The sequence below is a fragment of the Phoca vitulina genome, unplaced genomic scaffold (assembly GCF_004348235.1).
Source record: "Phoca vitulina isolate PV1807 unplaced genomic scaffold, GSC_HSeal_1.0 scaffold2, whole genome shotgun sequence".
NCBI lineage: Eukaryota > Metazoa > Chordata > Mammalia > Carnivora > Phocidae > Phoca > Phoca vitulina.
The window spans coordinates 71,141,758-71,161,061 of record NW_022589705.1 but is presented as its reverse complement, the minus strand read 5'-3'; the positions used below and the strand labels follow the sequence as shown (position 1 = coordinate 71,161,061).

At 42.1% G+C, this 19,304-nt stretch overlaps 1 protein-coding gene across 16 annotated transcripts in view; it reads left to right on the top strand.

Annotated features, from left to right (window-relative positions):
* Nucleotides 1-19,304, top strand: part of MACF1 (microtubule actin crosslinking factor 1) — a 335,178-nt gene that overhangs the window by 136,033 nt on the left and 179,841 nt on the right. For all 16 annotated transcript variants that reach the window (XM_032432513.1, XM_032432494.1, XM_032432505.1 and 13 more), the window contains 3 exons: nt 7,078-7,167; nt 11,508-11,585; nt 15,103-15,195. In XM_032432513.1, the coding sequence (XP_032288404.1) occupies nt 7,078-7,167; nt 11,508-11,585; nt 15,103-15,195 (261 nt within the window). The remainder of the gene's footprint in view (nt 1-7,077; nt 7,168-11,507; nt 11,586-15,102; nt 15,196-19,304) is intronic.

Below are 19,304 nucleotides of genomic sequence, written 5' to 3'. Positions count from 1 at the left end.
CCGTGAGACAGCTCACCGAAGCACTGCATGGACTTTCACATGCCTTTTTGCTTATTCACATCTGTGCGAAAGGTCAGTAGGAGACTGGCCGTGGAGTTCATTTAAGGATTGACAGAGTAGTGCTGTTTAGACACAGGGGAGGAGTGTTGCCTTTGTTGCGCAGGTGTGGCCACATGGTGGTGGTTTGTGACCATCTCCCGCCTGGACCTGAGTTTTCAGGACCTGATTTCACTCCAAACACCTCTCAACCCCCACTGAACGTTTTGGGCCTACATTTGGATTGGATTTTCTATTCTCTACACCTAAGCGCCTTACCTGCCTGTTATGTAAAGCTACCCTGTGTGGATTTTAGAATCATCCTCATCTCCAGAGACCTTTGTGAATCAGGTGTCTCTCATTGTTAGATTCCTCAAAACTTAAGGAATTCTCCAAACAGAAAGACAATAGAATTCTTATCAGCAAAGAGCCTCACTCCCCCTCTCCCTCTACTCACCCCAGCAGGTTTCCAGCCTCTACTCATTCCCTGCATTTGAGCAGCGTTCTTTGACAGGCAAAAAGTCTGGGACAACTGTAATCTGTTTTTTAGCATTAGCATTAGGCTTTTTAAGCATTTTTTTAGCATTAGTATTTTTAGCATTAGCATTTAGGCTTTTCCTTGAGGATAAATTTGGCCATTGAATCAGTATGGAATTCCCCTCTTACAGTTTAGAAATCTACAAATTCAGAAATCCATTTAAAGTTACCAGGCTCACTCTCGCTTACCCTGTACCTTTTATAAATGTAGATGCGAATAAATAAAATACTCTTCTCTTTAAAACTTTCTCCTCTGACCTGTTTACCGCTCTTCAACATAGTTTGCGTCAAGGAAATTGAGCTGCTTGTGTTTCTTTTAAGTCTTAGAGGAAAGCTTTTCTTGATGAGGTTTGCTGCAGGTGTCAAAGAATACCACGTGACAGTCCTTGGTTCTTTTTGGAGGAGGGGGAGGATGGACTTAATATGTCCTTTCTACCCTTCAGGCATCATGGAAGCCTTGTGAAGGGAAAGAGCAGTAAGCTTGGAGTCAGGAGACGGTGATGGGACACTTCCCAGCTCAGTGATCTTACACACGTTACTTAACTTCTCCAGGCAAGGCTTTTCTCGTCTGCCAGCTGAGAGTGTTAAAGTCCCTTTGGGCCAGATTCTGATTCCAGGTACTTAAGTGCAATTTATTCCCTTCGCTAAAGCCACTCAGAAGCGGGGAGAAGCTGTTTGTTTTTCTATAACTTCACATTAAAACTTTTTTTTTTTTTAAGTAAGCTCTACACCCAACATGGGGCTTGAACTCAAGACCTCTAGATCAAGAGTCACATGCTCTACTGACTGAGCCAGCCAGGCGCCCATAACTGCAAATTAATCTTTAAAGAACTGGGAGAGCAGAGCTTTCCTTGGCTTATTAATGCACAGGAATTGGGGAGGATTAGCCTGGGTGGACTTGATCCCTCAAAATTTAGTCATTTGTTAATTTTTAAAAATAGCTTTTTTGAGATTTAATTCACATATCCTACAATTTACCTATTTAAATAATACATAGTTCAGTGACTTATAGTATATTCAGAGTTATGCAACCATCACCATAATCATTCTATAACATTGTCATCATCCCCAAAAGAAACCCTGTACCTTTCAGTCATCTCCCCAACCCCCGCATACCTTCCTCCAGCCCCAGACAACCACAAAAATAGATTTGCCTATTCTAGATATCTTTTATAAATGGAATCATACAATATGTGGTCCTTTTCTTTGTAACTGGCTTCTTTTACTTAGCATAATGTTTTTAGAATTCATCCACATTATAGCATGTATCAGTATTTAATTGCCAAATGATATTCCATTGTATGGATGTCCCACATTTTGTTTATCCATTTATCAATTGATAGACATTTGGGTTATTTTCAGTTTTTGGCAATTATGAATAATAAATGCTATGAACATTCATTCATGTACATGTTTTTTTTCCTGGACATATATTTTCAGTTCTCTTGGGTATATACCTGGGAGTGGAATCAATGTGTCATATGGTAACTTGTGTTCAGTCTTTTGCGGAACTGTCAGACTGTTTTCCAAAGCAGCCACACCATTTTACATTCCTGCCGGCAATGTATGAGGGTTCCAGTTATAATCTTTTTGATTATAGTTCTCCTGTTGGGTGGGGCATGGTATCTTCCTGTGGTTTTGATTTACATTTTCTGCGTAGCTAATGATATTGAGCATCTTTTCCTGAATTTGTTAGCCATTTGCATATATTCTTTAGAGACATTCACTAATGTTGACAGTGATTTTCACAGGGAGTGCAAATGGCAAAGACCCAGGTCGTTGAAGTTATTCACTCATATTTTGTTGACAGAATAGCACGGGTATTTGTTGGAGAGAAACATACATATTGATGATTCTTGACCAGTCTTGGCTTTCCCAGGCTGCCTCTAAAACATCTAATGCTTGGTCCACTGGACTTTTTCTTGTCTTTCCTTTCCTTACCCTTTTCCAGTTTTATTGAGACAGAAATGACATATATCACTGTATGAGTGTAATGTGTACAGTGTATTGGTTTGAGTTACATATATTATGAAATGATTAGCAGTAAGTTTAGTTAGCATCCATTGTGTCATATGAATACAATGAAAAGAGCAAAAAAAGAAAAGTGTTTTTTTCCTTGTGATGACAGCTCTTAGGATTTCACATATATCATACAGCACTGTTAGCTATTAGACTCTCTCCCTCTTTTTTTTTTTGCTATTGGACTTTTTCTTAAGAGATTTGTGGAAAATTTTAGAGGCCACTTAGTGTTTGAGGAAGAGGTAAAGACTTTGGAATGGGGCAGACCTGGATTTTATTGGACTGGCCATTTACTATGTGATCTCGGGATGTGAATTGAGCCCCCCAAATCCCATCTCTGTATCTGAACATTTTCTGACATAGAAGCACTAGTAAGTGTTAGCTAGTACTTTATCCTGCTGGGTCCATTATGCTTCCGAAATAAACTATTGTTCTCTGTTACTGAAAATTCAGGGAAAAAATGCTCCCCTCTCTTCCCCCATTACCTCTGTCCATATCTCTCTTTTACAGTTTTTCATAGTTATTTAGTCAGTATAATCAGGGAAAGACTGAGAGACATAATAAATTAGTCTCAGCTAAGTTTCTTGTAAGGTGGTTGAATTTTGCTGTTTGCAGGTACAAAACATAACTGGAATTTTTAGAAGGAGATGTTGAGTCCTCGATGTGAAATTAACTTTATATTTCAAAGTACCACTTTTTCTTTTCAGTACTCTGTGGTATTTAGTGTCCTGCTGCCAATATGATCTTACTTGGTCCTCATTTCTATTATAATTTATTTAAATAATTATTCAGTGCCCATTCCTGATTTGAATGCCCTATGCTCAGGTCTTATCTATCAAAAATAAGTCCCTCATTGTTGTCACTTCTCTTTATAACTTAATATGAAGTATTTAATATATTCTGTCTATTTTTTTTAACCTACAATTCATTTATTATCTTCTATTCCACCACTCTCTAGAAAGTGAGTCTCACAAAAAACACCATTATTTGTAAGACTAACAGAAACCCTGTCTTGGTCTTCATGCTTGTCCTGGAGCATTTGATACTGGTGATCATCCATCCCCTCCCTCCTTGATTACCCTTTCTTATGTGTTTTTTTTTTTTTCTACCTCTTTCTCTGCCTTCTTCCACCCCCTATCCTTTGTTGATTGCTTTTCCATCTCCTGCCTTCTAATTTTGACTATTCCCACAGGCTCAGTCCTCAGCACTGTGCTCTTCTTTCTTGCCCCTAACCCAGAAAGGCCAACATTTCCCATGTCTTTAGCTAGCACCTCTATGCATATGACTTCTAAACTTAAGTTCTCAGCTGACCCAAATTGAATTCTGGTATTTTCAGCTGCTCCCAGAACATTACCATTTGTAGCTCCTTTGCTACTCTTTTAAATTCAACATATTAAAAATTGAACTTTTCAGGGCACTGGTTGGCTCAGTCGGTGGAGTGTACAGCTGTTGATTTTGGGGTTGTGAGTTCGAGCCCCATGTTGGGTGTGGAGATTACTTAAAAATAAAATCTTAAAAAAATGAAATAAAAAAAAAACAACAAAATTGAACTTTTCAAATCCGCTCTCTTCCCAACCCTCACGACCTGCTTATTTCTGTTAGTGGTACATTGTGGTTGTGCAAGCTTGAAACTTTGGACCCACTTGATGGAGAGGTCTTGAAATCTTGGAGCCAGCTTACATGGGCTCACAAGAGCTGAATACTAATTTTGTGAGCTGGTTGCTATGCACAGCCATTATGAAAATTAAATTATATAAACTTACAATTAAATAAATTATATTTAAAATAAAAGTAATAAATACTCAAAACACATCACCTCATAATTATTTTGCTACATGTTAATATAGTCTGTGCTCTTGAGATTAATTATGTCTGTTGTATCTCTGATGGAAAAGTCTATAATGGTGTGTTGTTGTACATTTCATCCCAACATTGCGTTTAGTGATATATTAGTGGCTGGAAATTGGTCATGGTGGGAGTATTTAAACTATGGAAATCAACAAATGCTACCAGTCTGAGCTAGATGTGTTATTTTGTCTAGACTTAAAGTGGTGGAGAAAATGTTAATATTGCTGATTAAAATAAAAAGTGTGTTATATCTATATTCATATTGTGAATAGCACAAAAACTGAAGAAATATTCCTTCAATGTTTGAAAGCTATTACCCAATTCATCATGAACCATTTTCTCCAACTGGGTAATCTACCCATCACCTTCTTAATCCTTCACTCACACAGGTACAAACACTCATACCTTGCCTATTTCTACCTCTGTACCTTTTCTTCTGTGGTTTTACCATCTTCTGTCTTTCTGTGAAAACATTTTCTAATCCTTCCAGGGGTACCTGAGTAGCTCAGTTGGTTAAGCATCCAACTCTTGGTTTCGGCTCAGGTCTTGATCTCAGGGTCGTGAGATTGAGCCCTGCATCAGGCTTTGCACTCAGCACGGAGTCTGCTTGAGATTCTCTCCCTCTCCCCCTGCCCCTCCCCCCAGGCACGCTCACGCTCTCTCTCTCTCTCTCTCTCTCTCTCTCAAATAAATAAATAAATAAATAAATAAATAAAATCTTAACCCCCCCCCCATCTTTCCAGTTCTTTCTCTTCCAGGAAGCCTCACCAGCTATTTCCCACCTTATCCCCCCCCCTTTTTTTAATGTAATCTCTGCACTCAAGGTGGGGCTCGAACTCACGACCCCAAGATCAAGAGTCGCATGCTCTACCCGCTGAGCCAGTCAGGCGCCCCATAGCCATGATCTTTTCTGACTCCCATTCTGTTTGGAATGCTAGAATATTATAATTGGAAATGACTACAGTACAGTTTTCCACTCAAATATGGAAATCCTAATATCCTGGTCTCTGCTTGAAAAATTCAGTGACTAGAAACCCACTACTTCTGAAAGTAGCCCTTTTTATTGTTGTTTAGAGAACTATTTATGTTGAAAATGAATCTTCTTCCTTATACTTGCCACTAGTCTTCTGATTCTGTGTTGTGTCACTCAGTGAAGTTGTCACTGGACTTGGAATAAACCAGAAAACCTACTGCCACTTCCTGCAGTTATGTGACCTGAACTTCTCAAAGCCTCAGTTTCCTTAGTTCCTTCTGAGGATACATAAATAAACTTCACAGGGCAGTTGTTTGGATTAAATAAATAAAATGAGACTATGGCTGATTATAAAGCATAGTAGTTAATGGCAAAGACTAAATTCAGAAAGCCCAAACTGAGGCCAGTTTTTCCACTTGTGACCTTGGGCAAGTTGCTTAACCTCTCTGTGCCTTGTTTCCTCATCTGTAAAATAGGAGTACTATCTACCTTATCAATGTGAGAGAGAGATGAGGTAATGTGTACAACATTCAGCATGGTGTTTGACATTAACCACATATTTTTCCAAAGTGAGATGTTTTCCCATAGTTTCAGTTATAAAATTGGAATTTTTTTTTTTTCACAAGGAAAATCGCCCTCAAAGATTTTTTATTTATTTTGAGAGAGAGTAAGCACGAGCGGGAAGGGCAGAGGCAGAGGGTGAGGCAGAGAATCTCAAGTAGACTCCATGCTGAGCGTGGAGCCCAACACAGGGCTCGATCTCACGACCCTGAGATCACGACCTGGGCTGAAATCAAGAGTTGGACACTTAACTGACTGTGCCGTCCGGGAGCCCCTAAGTAGATTAATCTTTTTTTAAAAAAAGAAATATTTGGTAAGAGAGGAGTTAACATATAGGTACATCCTATGAAACACTGGGTATCTAGCATTTTTGTTTCCTTTGCCCTCTGGAAGGCTTTTCTTTTCTTTTTTTAAGTTTTTATTTATTTAAGTAATCTCTACACCCAGTGTGGGGCTCGAACTCACAACCCTGAGATCAGGAGTTGCATGCTCTTCTGGCTGAGCCAGCCAGGTGCCCCTGGAAGGCTTTTCTGATTCTGACTGGACTCATCTGTCTGTCACTGGCCATTGTATCACATTTTGGTCCAAAATAATTCCTGAGAGGTTTCAGGATGATTGACTCTCCATCTCCTTGTCCAGACTTTCTAGAACGTTGTTTACAGTATGTAATAGATCTGGCTTCAGTTTTTAAAACGCGCATACATTTCTCTTAAGTGTTACTATTTCATATGTATTGTAATCCAAACTGAAAATTCCTGAATTTTATTATTGTTTCCTGTTTCAAATTCTTTTTTTTTTTTTTTAAAGATTTTATTTATTTATTTGACAATGAGAAACACAGCGAGAGAGGGAACATAAGCAGGGAGAGTGGGAGAGGGAGAAGCAGGCTTCCTGCGGAGCAGGGAGCCTGATGTGGGGCTCGATCCCAGGACCCTGGGATCATGACCTGAGCCGAAGGCAGCCGCTTAACAACTGAGCCACCCAGGAGCCCCTCCTGTTTCAAATTCTTTAATCTGTGTTTACCTAGAACCAGAAATTCTTGTGTAGCTAATAAAAGAATTCAAGATCAAATAAAAATCAGTCTGTTTCATTCTCACGCACAGGTCCGCAAGCACATCAATGATCTTTATGAAGATCTGCGGGATGGCCACAACCTGATCTCTCTGCTGGAGGTCCTCTCGGGCATCAAACTGGTGAGCTTCTCCCTTCTTCTCATGAGTGGCCTCCCAAATACAGCCCTGTTAGGGACCTACTGGTCCATCTTGTTGAGAGCCAGGCCTGGCCACCGCTGCCTGCTGTCGGTCATGTGGGAGGAAGAAGTAGAAGGCATTCTTGGTGGACTTTGTTTCTAACTCAGACTGAGTTTTAAAATGATGTAATTTCACCTTAATGGGAATTGATGTATCATATTCTCATTTCTTGATGGAATCAGGTATCAGTTTTATTCCTTTCATATCTGCATTTTTTCTCCTTACTTGTTCTTTATCTATTTGTAGGTAGAATATTTCAGGAGTAGTAGATTCACATTTAAAGGTTTTTTAGTAAGGTGTATTTTTTTTTCTAGAGTTTTATTTCTAGTCTATACAGACTCTCCTGTTTTCCCATCTACTGGAAATTGTTTTATTTTCTGTACTCAGCTAAGGATATGGAGTTTACATTTATTTATTTTTTTTAAGATTTTATTTATTTGACAGAGAGAGACAGGGAGAGAGGGAACACAAGCAGGGGGAGTGGGAGAGGGTGAAGCAGGCTTCCTGCGGAACAGGGAGACCGATGCGGGGCTCGATCCCAGGACCCTGGGATCATGACCTGAGCCAAAGGCAGACGCTTAACGACTGAGCCACTCAGGCGCCCTGGAGTTTACATTTAAAAGCTCAGAGTTATTTTTAGAGTTATTTAGAGTTAGTTTTTAGAATTCACCTCCTTTTCTTCCTTCTTTGATTCACTGAGTCTCACAGGTTTGGAGAAGTACTGAAGTTGATATTTCAGCACAGCCCTGGATGCAGTACATTTGAGCTCCTTGGATGGTTAAATATGCCTGCCTCCTCCCAAATGTGTTAACCATTGCTTGTGGGAAACAGCTACATATCTGAAGGCAAATCCTGCCTGGGCTTCTTGGCTTGTCAGATGATAGTTCTTCTACTTGCTTTGTTTGAGGGATCAAAACAGCCCCACCTGGGGGCTCTTTGTTTCATGTATTTGAGCCTAGTGGAAGCAGGGGGTCCTGTGCAGTTTGTGTTCTGCCTCTAGCATCATAGACAACGTATTTTTCATTGAAAAGTCCGGGGCTGAATCCTGGAAACCCCTCCGGGGAGAGAAAGAACCGAGGCCCAGCCCACTCACTGCCCTTGGTGAATTCTTAGTCATTGTTTGCTGGGTTTCAAGAAGGGAATTTGGCACATTAAATTTCACTCCTTAAGTAATATTCAGTTTCTTCAAGGATTGGGGCCTGGCTTCCCATGGCCCCTTTGTTTTGGTTTCACATCTCTTTTGTCTTACGATAGAATTACTTGTATAATTTTTAATGGACAAAAAATTGACACTTTTTATTAGCATAGCCGCTACTGGTGAATTCCAGTTCTTATCTGGCCTTCATTTATAAATCTCTTAAGTAATCAAAATGTCACTTTCACATTGCTGGACTTTATTCTTTAGCACTCACAAAGTTACATTTGGGGCATTTTGGCTGGGATATCTGATGAACTCGTAGTGACTGTTATATTGAAAGTGATTCTTTCTGTGACATTGCTTACAAAACAGCCTGAAAACACTCTGATCTAATTTCTTTGCCTAACTTTGAAAACCTGCAGATTGTTTATGGAGATATTCATAGGGTATCATCTTTTCACTGAGAGCCATCCAAATATCTCTTCCATGTTTATTCTCACAATCTCTTTCTCCTTTAGTTGATTCACAAAAAGAGAGGGTGGGTGGCCATGGAGAATTGAAGATGTGTTTCTTTTTTTCCTTTTTTTTTTTTTTTTAAGTTTTTTTTTTTTTTTTTTGGGGGGGGGTTGGGGAGAGAGAGAGAGAGAGGGGAGAGAAGAGGGGCAGTGGAAGAGGGGGAGAGAGGGAGAAGCAGACTCCGCGCCGAGTGCAGAGCCAGACACGGGGCTCGATCCCAGGACCCTGAGATCATGACCTGAGATGAAATCAAGAGTCAGATGCTCAACTGACTGAGCCACGCAGGCGCCCTGAAGATGTGTTTCAACCTAAGTGTTCAGTATAACCGTGTGATCTGGTTTTGCATGTTTTGGGAGGTGGGAGGGTATTTTCATATTTATTTTCCCTTTTTTTTTAAAATGTTGCATTCATTTGCTTTTCATTTTTGTGTTGTGAATTTCCTGTTACTCTGTCCTATCTTTGCCTTGGTTGGTGGCCAAAGGAGCCAGCAGGGCTGAAGACCCTCCGTCTCGTGAGCATGCCCTCCTGGCGCCATACAAACAGCGAGGAGCAGGAGGAGGAAGATGATGATGATGTAGTAGGTCCTCCTGGGGATGCCAGGATCCCAGCTGGCACTGCAGGGCCATCAGAGAGTCTGAGGTTCTCAAGGTCTCCAAGTAGTTCAGTTACCAACCACCTTCTTCCCTCTGTACCTGGGAATTTGGGTCCCAAAGAAAGTGGTTAAAACTAATTGTGCCTCTTGCCACTGTTAGATGATCCTGGAGTGGGGATTGTTTTGCTTATCTGAGAGTGGTTGGCACTAAAAGAATCATGGTGTTTGGAGGTGTCAAGTGCCTTTTTGACCTGGAGACCCATAGCCTTCTGGTGGCCTTGCTGTGTTGTCTGAGTCTGGATTGCAGAACTGTGCAAAGTTTAGTTGAAGGCATGACAGTTAATTGCTCTTGGCTCCACACTTCAGACTAACTCTCACTCTCTCTCCACCTCTAGCCTCCAGGTTCTCACCACACACCATGTCATTTGTTTTCAAAACAGCCTGTTGTTTGCAATCCACTCACTGCATGGAGATACTCTGCCTTGGTCAATAATATCTCTAGTTGCTGTAGAGGACAGTGATTTTAACTTGCATGCTCTTAGGGTATTTATTTTTGGTGGGGAGTACCAGGGAGTAAAGATAAGAATGTGTAAGAAGGGCATTTCCTGCTTGCAGGCCCTAAATTATAAATTATAGCCCGTAATCTTTCTTCAGAAACAGGGATTAGGCAGTATCCCTATTTCCGGTCTTCTTAAAGTCATTTTTCCACCTCCTCGATCTCCCTGCCCATTGTCTTAGACTCTTCAGTTTCACAGGCTCTGTCGTCCTCAAAGCCATGTTCACAGGTAGTTTAGCCGAAATGACTGAAAAAGAGGTTCTTGCTAGAAAGATTTTTCCTAAACCTTTGACGTAAGAAGATACCTATCGCCCAGAGAGGCCTCAACATCTCTGCAGATTATCCCCGTGTGGGAGTGTTGTTTAGAAGTGTTGGGGGCTCCCAAAGAGATGCTTCTACCCTTATCTTTACATGTGTTGGGTTACTTTTTGTTCAGCCTGGGGCAGTGTTTCCTCTTTGCAAGCACCTGCCACAGAGCTACCTTATTATTCATCAGCCTTTAATTAGTACCACTTTGACATTTACGAATGAATTGTGTGTGTGTGTGTGTGTGTGTGTGTAATCTAGTGAGAGTGTTGTCTCAGGCCTAATTTTAGCAAAATAAAAGCAATGTTGGAAAATGAGCAGGAGAAAAGGTGCCAGAGGTAGATAGCCATCCCTGCATGTTCTCACCGGGCAAACGGATTTCAAGCACTTTTGGATGGATAATAGCTGAGCTGTGGACTGGGCACCAGAGGTACCAGAGGATGGAGATGAGCTTCTCTCCTGTGGCTCATCTGACATCTGGGACTAAGCGACTAGCAGGAAATCCCTTTCTTTGGAGTATCATGTTGAACAGCCCTACCTCACCAAGGTTTTCATTGCTCTTGGTATTTCATACTAAGGTAAAAGTGGCTTTCCTAAGTGGACACCCCTCTGCCTGGAAAATAGGTTTCTTCCTGATTTTTGTCTCATTTTTTAATTTTTTCACTTGTTTATTGAGCATATATAACTCTTCATGCCAAGGTTTAGAATTGGCTACCTCTAGCTTCTTTTGCCAGGTTTTTAATAAAGTTGGCTCTATTACTGTGCAGCATGCAGTTAGGACTTCCCACCTTCCTTTAAAATAGCATTTAACTGTGATTTGAGGAGCCATCGAGCCAGGGTTTGTTCCCATTACCTGCACATTCAGTCAGGTTCTGCCTTCTGCGGCTACAGGAGGGCCTGTGGGGAAGCCGTGGCTCTGGCTCAGCGTTAGGAGTCAAGCACACTGTGTGTTCACGGGAGGCCCAGTGGTCAGCAGTGCTTTGGAGGCCTCGGAGAGTATGGCGAAACACACACGGGTCCCGCCGTTAAGGGGTGCTTTGGGTAATGCTCCCATGGCTGGGTTCCACCACGAGGAATTCTTTGTGATCTTCTAGTCCCTGAAATGAAAAAGGACTGGGGTCTGCATGGGTAAATTGGTGTAGCTAAAATTAACATCTCTTTTTGTTTGTTTGCAGCCCCGGGAGAAGGGCAGGATGCGTTTTCACAGGCTGCAGAACGTGCAGATTGCCCTGGACTTCCTAAAGCAGCGGCAGGTAAGATGAGTCCATGCCTTCCCTATCCTGCCCCGGGATGCTGGCATTGAGTCCCCACCTAACGGCTGTTCTCAGCGCTCCTAGTGGGCCCTTGGTAATTGCTGTATCTGATTGGCCTGGTCTGAGTCTTGCTTGCTAGTGAGTCAATTGCGTTATGTTTGGACAAATCATTTGGTCATCCTTACATAGAGCCTGTGGCCTTCCTGAGTGGGACAGTGTTAAGAGAGAAGAGCAAGATGCCAAAGATTGAACCTTATGGACTCACCTTAGGTGGAGGTCAAAAGAAAGGTGGAAAATTAAATCAGCAAAGAAGGTAGGAAGAAAGGTACATCATCCAGGAAGAGGGAAAACCAGAAGGCTACATGATCCTGAAAAGTAGAGGAGGGTCTGGTCAGAATTGGCGGCTTTGTTGGCACCACATCAGGTCTGAGGGAAAGGTCCGAGCCACCAAGCATCAGTGACTTAGGAGAATGGTCTGAATAGAGCAGAAGAGCACTTGGAGTTTAGTGGGCCTGGATATAGGAGGGGAAAAAAGAAGTTTTCAACATGTTTTTGGACATAGGAGGAGAAGCCAGTGAAGAGAGGGAGATGGAAATGAGAGTGAGGAGGAGTACCGAGTGATAAAATTTTAGCCGTAGGAGATGCCATAGAGAGGCACCAGCCCAGTTTTTGCATCTCCTAGATAAGAAACTGAGATCTGGACAGGTGAAGTGACCTGCCCCAAAGCACACAAGCTGGAGCTGAGCTGGGACTTTCATCCAGGTCTCCTGCCATTGGAGTTCAGTAATGTTGCCACAACCCATGCTGTTTCTCCCCTTCCTCCCCACTTCCTGATGGATGGAACCAAGTCCAGGAATTGGGGAGGAGATCCTGAGCACAGCTGGTGTGTTTATATTTGGAAAAAAAAAAAAGGAAAATGCCCCTTTCTCTGAGATACAGGGAGAAGGAAGGAGGGAGGGATGACGATGCAGGGGCGGTGTGTGGCAGAAAGGAAGACGGACAAGGGGTTCCGAGAGTTCGTCTGCTTAGAGCCAGCCATGTGGAAGAGATGGGTCTAGCCACGAGCAATAGCTCGGGCCAAGCCGACGTTGAATGGTATGCATATTTTTAGAATTAGTTAATTTTTTTCACTTTTATCAGTAGTTCTCATTAACTTGGGAAATTCTCCTTCTCTGTGTTCCCAGAGCAATTTAGTCCCAATATAACATCTACTACTTTGTTATTTCTCTGTTTGCTGCCATGTTGTGTAGGCCCTGTGAGGACCAGGAACAGGATCTTACTTAACATTTTTATCTTTATCATCTGTCATAGTGAATGGCCATAATTGACACTTGATAAATATTTGTTGAAATAAATTGACAAATGAAAAGTGGTGGGAGAATTAGAGGCAGTGTTTAGAGTAGTGGAGAAAACAAGATTGGAAATATCTGTGTGTAGAGCTGGAGGGAACCTGGGGGTTCTTAATAGCCAAGGTCGATTGAGAAGAATTGATTAGCTACACGTCTAAATAAGGACCAAGGGTAGATTTGGTTACTATGATCAAATGAAAATATGTGCAGATAAGAACAGTAGACTCAGAGAAGGGCAGGGCGAACTCTAGAACAGCTCTTGGTAATGGGGAGGTCCAAGTTGTGTAGGTATCCAAAGTAGAGTAAAAGCAAAAGTCCTCAAAATGGAGAAGGCACGTGAATTGTGCAGATAGGGTGATATTTGGGTCATTGAGATGAGTACTAAGATCACCAGTTTAGGAGTTAGGTGTTAAAGTCATCAAGAGTTAGGAGAGATTGGAAGGTAGTTTGCCAAGGTGGACTTTGGAATGGAGGAGGCAAGCTGATGGAAGTGGGACTGAGGAATATGGACTTGACCGATACTGCAGCCCACCAACCGTGGGTCAGTGATGAGGATTAGGAAACTATTCTCAATCTAGAAGGGCAGCTTCTCCTTCTGGAGATAGAGGTGTCTTTGTTCAGGCTGCTATAACAAAAATACTATTGACAAGGTGGCTTATAAGCAGCAGAAATGTATTTCTCATAGTTCCGGAGACTGGGAAGTCCAAGAGCAAGGCACTACTGGCAGATTCCGTATCTGGCGAGGTCCTGTTTTCTGGCTCGTAGTCTGCAGTCTTCTGGCTGTGTCCTCCCCTGGTGGAAGGGCAAGGGAGCTCTCTGGGGTCTCTTTTACAAGGGTACCATTTGCATTCGTGAGGGCATCTCCCTCATGACTTAATCACCTCCCCACTTCCAAATACCGTCACATTGGGTGTTAGGATTTAACGTATGAATCTTGGAGGGACACAAGCATTTAGTCTGTAATACCAGGTCACTGTTAGTCAAGGGAAGAAGTGAAGCTTGTTCGAGGTCACCAGAGCTCTTTAGAGACACACGGATTTCAGTTCAATTGAAGAGATGCAGGGAGGACAGCTCAAGGACAGTTTGTCACAATTGAACAGGAACTCCGTGAGGGTGTGACAAAAGAGGCTTGCTGAGCTGGTTTTCCTGGTATCCTCTCAGTTTCAGCACTGCAAATCCCACAATCCAGGAAATCTCTGTTTCCAGCACGTGGGTCGGTCGGCCATCCAGTGGGGGATAGGGCCTATGTGTCTACGCACATTGTGTTGTTGGAGTGAGATTTTACGAGTAAAAGCAGATGCTAGTGGAGGCTTGGGCAGGTGTGGATATCTTCAACAGAGGAGGGAAAATGGAGGTGGGAGCAGGCCAAAGACGGGTAAGGGAGAAGAGCTTGCCACCCTCTCTCCCGGGGAAAAAACAAAGAAAAAAAGTCAGGGCTGCGATGATTTAATAAAAAAGCTACTCAGGATACCATGTGCTTACAAGGTTGCCTTGCTGATGGGAATGCAAATTGGTGCAATCATACTGGAAAATAGTTTGGCAGTTTCTTATAAAGCTAAACATATACCATATGACCTAGCAGTCCCACGCCTGCAAATTTACCCTGTAGAAATGAAAGCATATGCTCATGAATCTAGGAGCTTTATTCATTATTGTCCCAAACTAAAAACAACCAGAACGTTCTTCAGTGGATGAATGGGTAAACACAGCCTAGTCTGTTGATACAATGGAATACTACTCAGCAATAAAAAGGAGCAAACTACTGATGTATGTAACAGTGAGGATGGAGATCTCAAGGGTATTATGCTGAGTGGGAAAAAAAAAGCCAGTATCAGAACCTTACATACTATATGATTCTATTCATACAACATTCTAGAACAAGTAAAACTGGGAGCGCATCAGTGGGGGGCAGGAATTAGGGTGGGGGCAGGTGTGACTACAGAGGGGCAGCATGCAGTCACCTTTTTGGGATAATGGAACTGTCCTATTATCCTGATTGTAGTGGTAGTTACCCACATCTATACAGATGTTGAAACTCATAGAACTGTCTGCACGTGCACACACACACACACAGAGTCAGTTTAAATGTATATAATGATGAATATCTATAAAAATGAAATCACAGTAAAAATTCCCAGAGCTCTGAGATCAGCCTCTTTCTTTTCCAGGTGAAACTAGTGAATATTCGCAATGACGACATCACGGATGGCAACCCCAAGCTGACCCTGGGCCTGATCTGGACCATTATTTTGCACTTCCAGGTAGGGCCTATGAAGTTTGGGGTCACTGTTGCTTGGCTTGGACATTGCCTAGAAAGAGCTGGAAGCAGTACGGCCTTCCATGGGCCGAGCACCTAGCCTTCCTTCTCTCTGCGTGGCTGTGAACACGGGTGAGAGTGGGAGTGGCCTGGAGGCAGAGCTGTTGTAGCCTAAACCCAGGACTTCCTGCTCACTTGCATGCTGAAATGGGATTTTTCACTTGTCTGCCTGTTGGCAGTCAGGTTGTTAGAAGTCTGCTCCAATGACTCAAAACCGGCTCTTTAGGGACTCAGAGCATGGAAGGTTTGATGCTGTAGAAGGGTGGAGTGAAGGCTTATAATCCTGCTTTGATGTAGACTTTTCCTCGTCTCTAATGATCTTAAAACAAGCCTGGTTAATTATAGCACTGCCTTTGTCAGTTTGGGCTTCTATAATGAAATATAGGCACACCTTAGAGATACTGCCAGTTTGCTTCCAGACCACTACAGTAAAGCAAGTCAGATGAATTTTCTGGTTTCCCGGTGTATATAAAAGTTATGTTTATACTATACTATAGTCTGTAAGTGTGCAATAGCATTATATCTTAAAAAAAAAAAAGAAAACAGTGTACAGACCTTAATTTAAAAAATACTTTATTGCTAAAAAATGCTATCATCTGAATTTTTGGTGAGTCATAATCATTGATCACACATCACCATAACAGATATAATGAAAAATCTTGAACTATTAGGAGAATTACCAAAATGGGACCCAGACACGAGGTGAGCAAATGCTGTTGGAAAAAATGGCATGGAGACACTTGCTGGACACACGGTTGCCACAGACTTTCAATTTATAAAAAATGCAGTATCTTTAGATTGCAGTAAAGTGAAGCACAGTGAATCGAGGTGTGCCTGTGCCGTGGATTAGGTGGCTTAACCAACAAATACTTTTTTCTTACGGTTTTGGAGGCTGGAAGTCTGAGATCAGGGTGCAGCATGGGCAGGTTCTTGGTGGGGGCTCCTATTCCTGGTTAGCTCCTCACATGACCTTCCCTTGGTGAACGCGTTCAGAGAAAGAGATCTCCTGTCTCTGCATCCTTTTAAAAGGGCATTCATCCCATTATGGGGACTCTGCTCTCATAACCTCACCTGAACCTAATCACCTCCCAAAGGCCCCCGCCTCCAGATATATCACATTGTGGTTTAGGGCTTCAACACGAATTTTGAGGAGTGTCCATAGCAAGCCCCTTAGCAGCCAGGTTTGTATCTGTGCTTGTGAGCACCAGTGTTGCTTCCATCATACTCAAGAGCAGTGGCATGTGGTAGTGTTCACATGGTCACACCGCCTTCTCGTTGCTACCCCCTTCCCAAGAGGGCAAATCCTTTCCGTGTCTGGATTGCTATGGGGAAAGAACAGCCTTATTTGTATAAAAAGACCGTCTTGAATCATTTTAGCCCAGCCAAACAAAGCTGTTTCTCAGACAGCTCTCCCATACACAACTGCTGTTTATGAAGCTGATAGATTAGAGGGAGCACTTCTTGAGCAGGTAAGAAAAGAAGGCTAATATAAATAACTCAAGGCTCTGACTCCAGGGGCTGAAGTGGCTGTAATGTCCTAGTTGGGGCCCTAGTGCCACCTGCTGGTTACCAGCAGAACAGCAGGTGTCCCAGAATTCCCAATTACCCGAGAAAATTCTGAGTTTGGGGCTTATTTCTTGGGGCTCTGGTTTGGAGGCAGTGCTGGCAATCTGGAAAGTGTGGAAGTAACATGCGTTTTTCTGCAACCACAGGGTGTCTTCAGGCATGCTTTGGGTATAGGGATAACTAGGAACATGTGAACTTGGCAAGGGTGCCTTAGCAGGGTGGGAACAAGAACTTTGTTGAGCTTTCATGGAGGACTAGAGTTACTCCCTGGAAAGCCTTATGAACACAGGAGTTTTTTTGTTTTTTGGTTTTTTTTTTTTTTTTTTTTTTGGTTGTTTGTCTGTTTGTTTTTAGAGAAACTGTTTTGGTCATTTGTATTTTTGCCATAAACCTGTTCTCACTCTGAGTGCCCAGTGTTGGTCTCCTTGGTGTGAGGTGAGAGGACTCTATCCACTGTGTCTCTGTGTACCCTGACTGCAACTCAATCTCTTTTTAAAAGGGAGACTCATGGGCCAAGGAATAAAAACTGAATTAGTTAATCAACACTTTGCTGGATCAGAGGAGATGTGGGTAATGGAACTGTTCCTTTCCTGAGCACCTCCGTCAGGAAAATGCTTACTCTCTCTTTTTTTAAAAATTTCTTACAAAAACTTTCATTTATAAAAGTAGAGAAAATAGTATGAAGAACTACCATGTACCCATCACTTAGCTCAACAATTCTTAACTCATGGCCAATATTATTTCATCTGTATCCTAATCCACTCCTCAAACCCCGGTATGTTATCTTGAAAGAAATCCCAAACTTCATGTAATTTCATCTGTACATATATGTGTATCTCTGAAAGATAAGGATTCTTAATTTAAGAATTATAACACTGTAAAACAATAATTTATTAAAATCATCAAATATTTGATTGGTGTTCAGATTTCCCCAATTACCTCATTAAAGAAACAAAAACATTTGGTTTCTTTGAATCAGAATCCCAGCAAGGTCTACATATTGCATTAAAATTTCCCTTCCCTCCCTCCTCTGCCTTCACCTTGCAATTCATTGAGGAAATCAGGTCTTTTGTCCTTTAAGGTTTATAAAGATGCTGATGCCATCTCTGGGATGTCTTTTATTTATTTATTTATTTTTTAAAAGATCTTATTTATTTATTTGAGAGAGAGAGTGAGAGAAAGAGTGAGCACGAGAGGGGGGAGCGGGAGAGGGAGAAGCAGACTCCCCGCTGAGCAGGGAGCCCGATGCGGGACTCGATCCTGGGACTCCAGGATCATGACCTGAGCCGAAGGTAGTCGCCTAACCAACTGAGCCACCCAGGCGCCCTGGGATGTCTTTTAAAACAATATCCTCCGTCCCTCTATTGTATTGCTTATAATCTGGTGGTTTAGATCTAGACCTGAGGCTCAGTACCATTCCGGTTCCTTTTGGGGGGATGTGGAGGGCAAGGATTGTAGTGTTGAGTTGTATACGCCTATTTCTGCATATTGGGAGGCACATGTGGGTTCAGCTGTTATCAGCCTGATCCATCCATTCCCTATTAGCTGTTCACCGAATAGTAGTTAGCTGTTCACCTAACTACTGATCATCGTTGCTAGTTCATTAGAAGTTGCAGAATGGTGCTACTCTAAGTTCTTTCATTCTATCTTCATTATTTAGCTGGAGTACTTCTGTAAAGAAGAACTTCATCTCATCAATTACCCTGAGAGGTATCTCCTATAGGAAAGGGGAGATCCAAAGATCAATGCTCCCATCTTTCCCTCTGTTTACCAGTTTTCAGCATAATTAATTAGTTCCCTAATATTCTCCAAAAATGACAAATGAAAGCTACTTTCTTCTTTCTTTTTCCTTAGTATCACTTATGACTTACGGGTTTTTGGTTTTTTTTTAAAGATTTTATTTATTTATTTGACAGAGAGAGACACAGTGAGAGAGGGAACACAAGCAGGGGGAGTGGGAGAGGGAGAAGCAGGCCTCCTGTCGAGCAGGGAGCCCGATGCGGGGCTCAATCCCAGGACCCTGGGATCATGACCTGAGCTGAAGGCAGACACTTAATGACTGCGCCACCCAGGTGCCCCATGACTTACAGTTTTTGTTTGGTTTTGGTTTTTGGTTTTATTGCTGTTTTTATTCTGTTTACTTTTCAATGTTTATTTTAATTTTTTATTATGTTAATCACCAAACATTACATCATTAGTTTTTGATGTAGTGTTCCATGATTCATAGTTTATGCATAACACCGAGTGCTCCATGCAGAACGTGCCCTCTTTAATACCCATCACCAGGCTTACCCATCCTCCCACCCGCCTCCCCTCTGACTTATGGGTTTTTAACAGACTTAAATGTGTTGCAATAAAATACAACTATCATTCTTCCTAATATTCAAATAACTTCATCTTTGACCAAAGGGAGCTTCCTAAAGTTGACTCTGAGTCCTTTGGCATGACTCCCATAGTCCTTTTTGATAATCTCTTTTATTTCTTGTG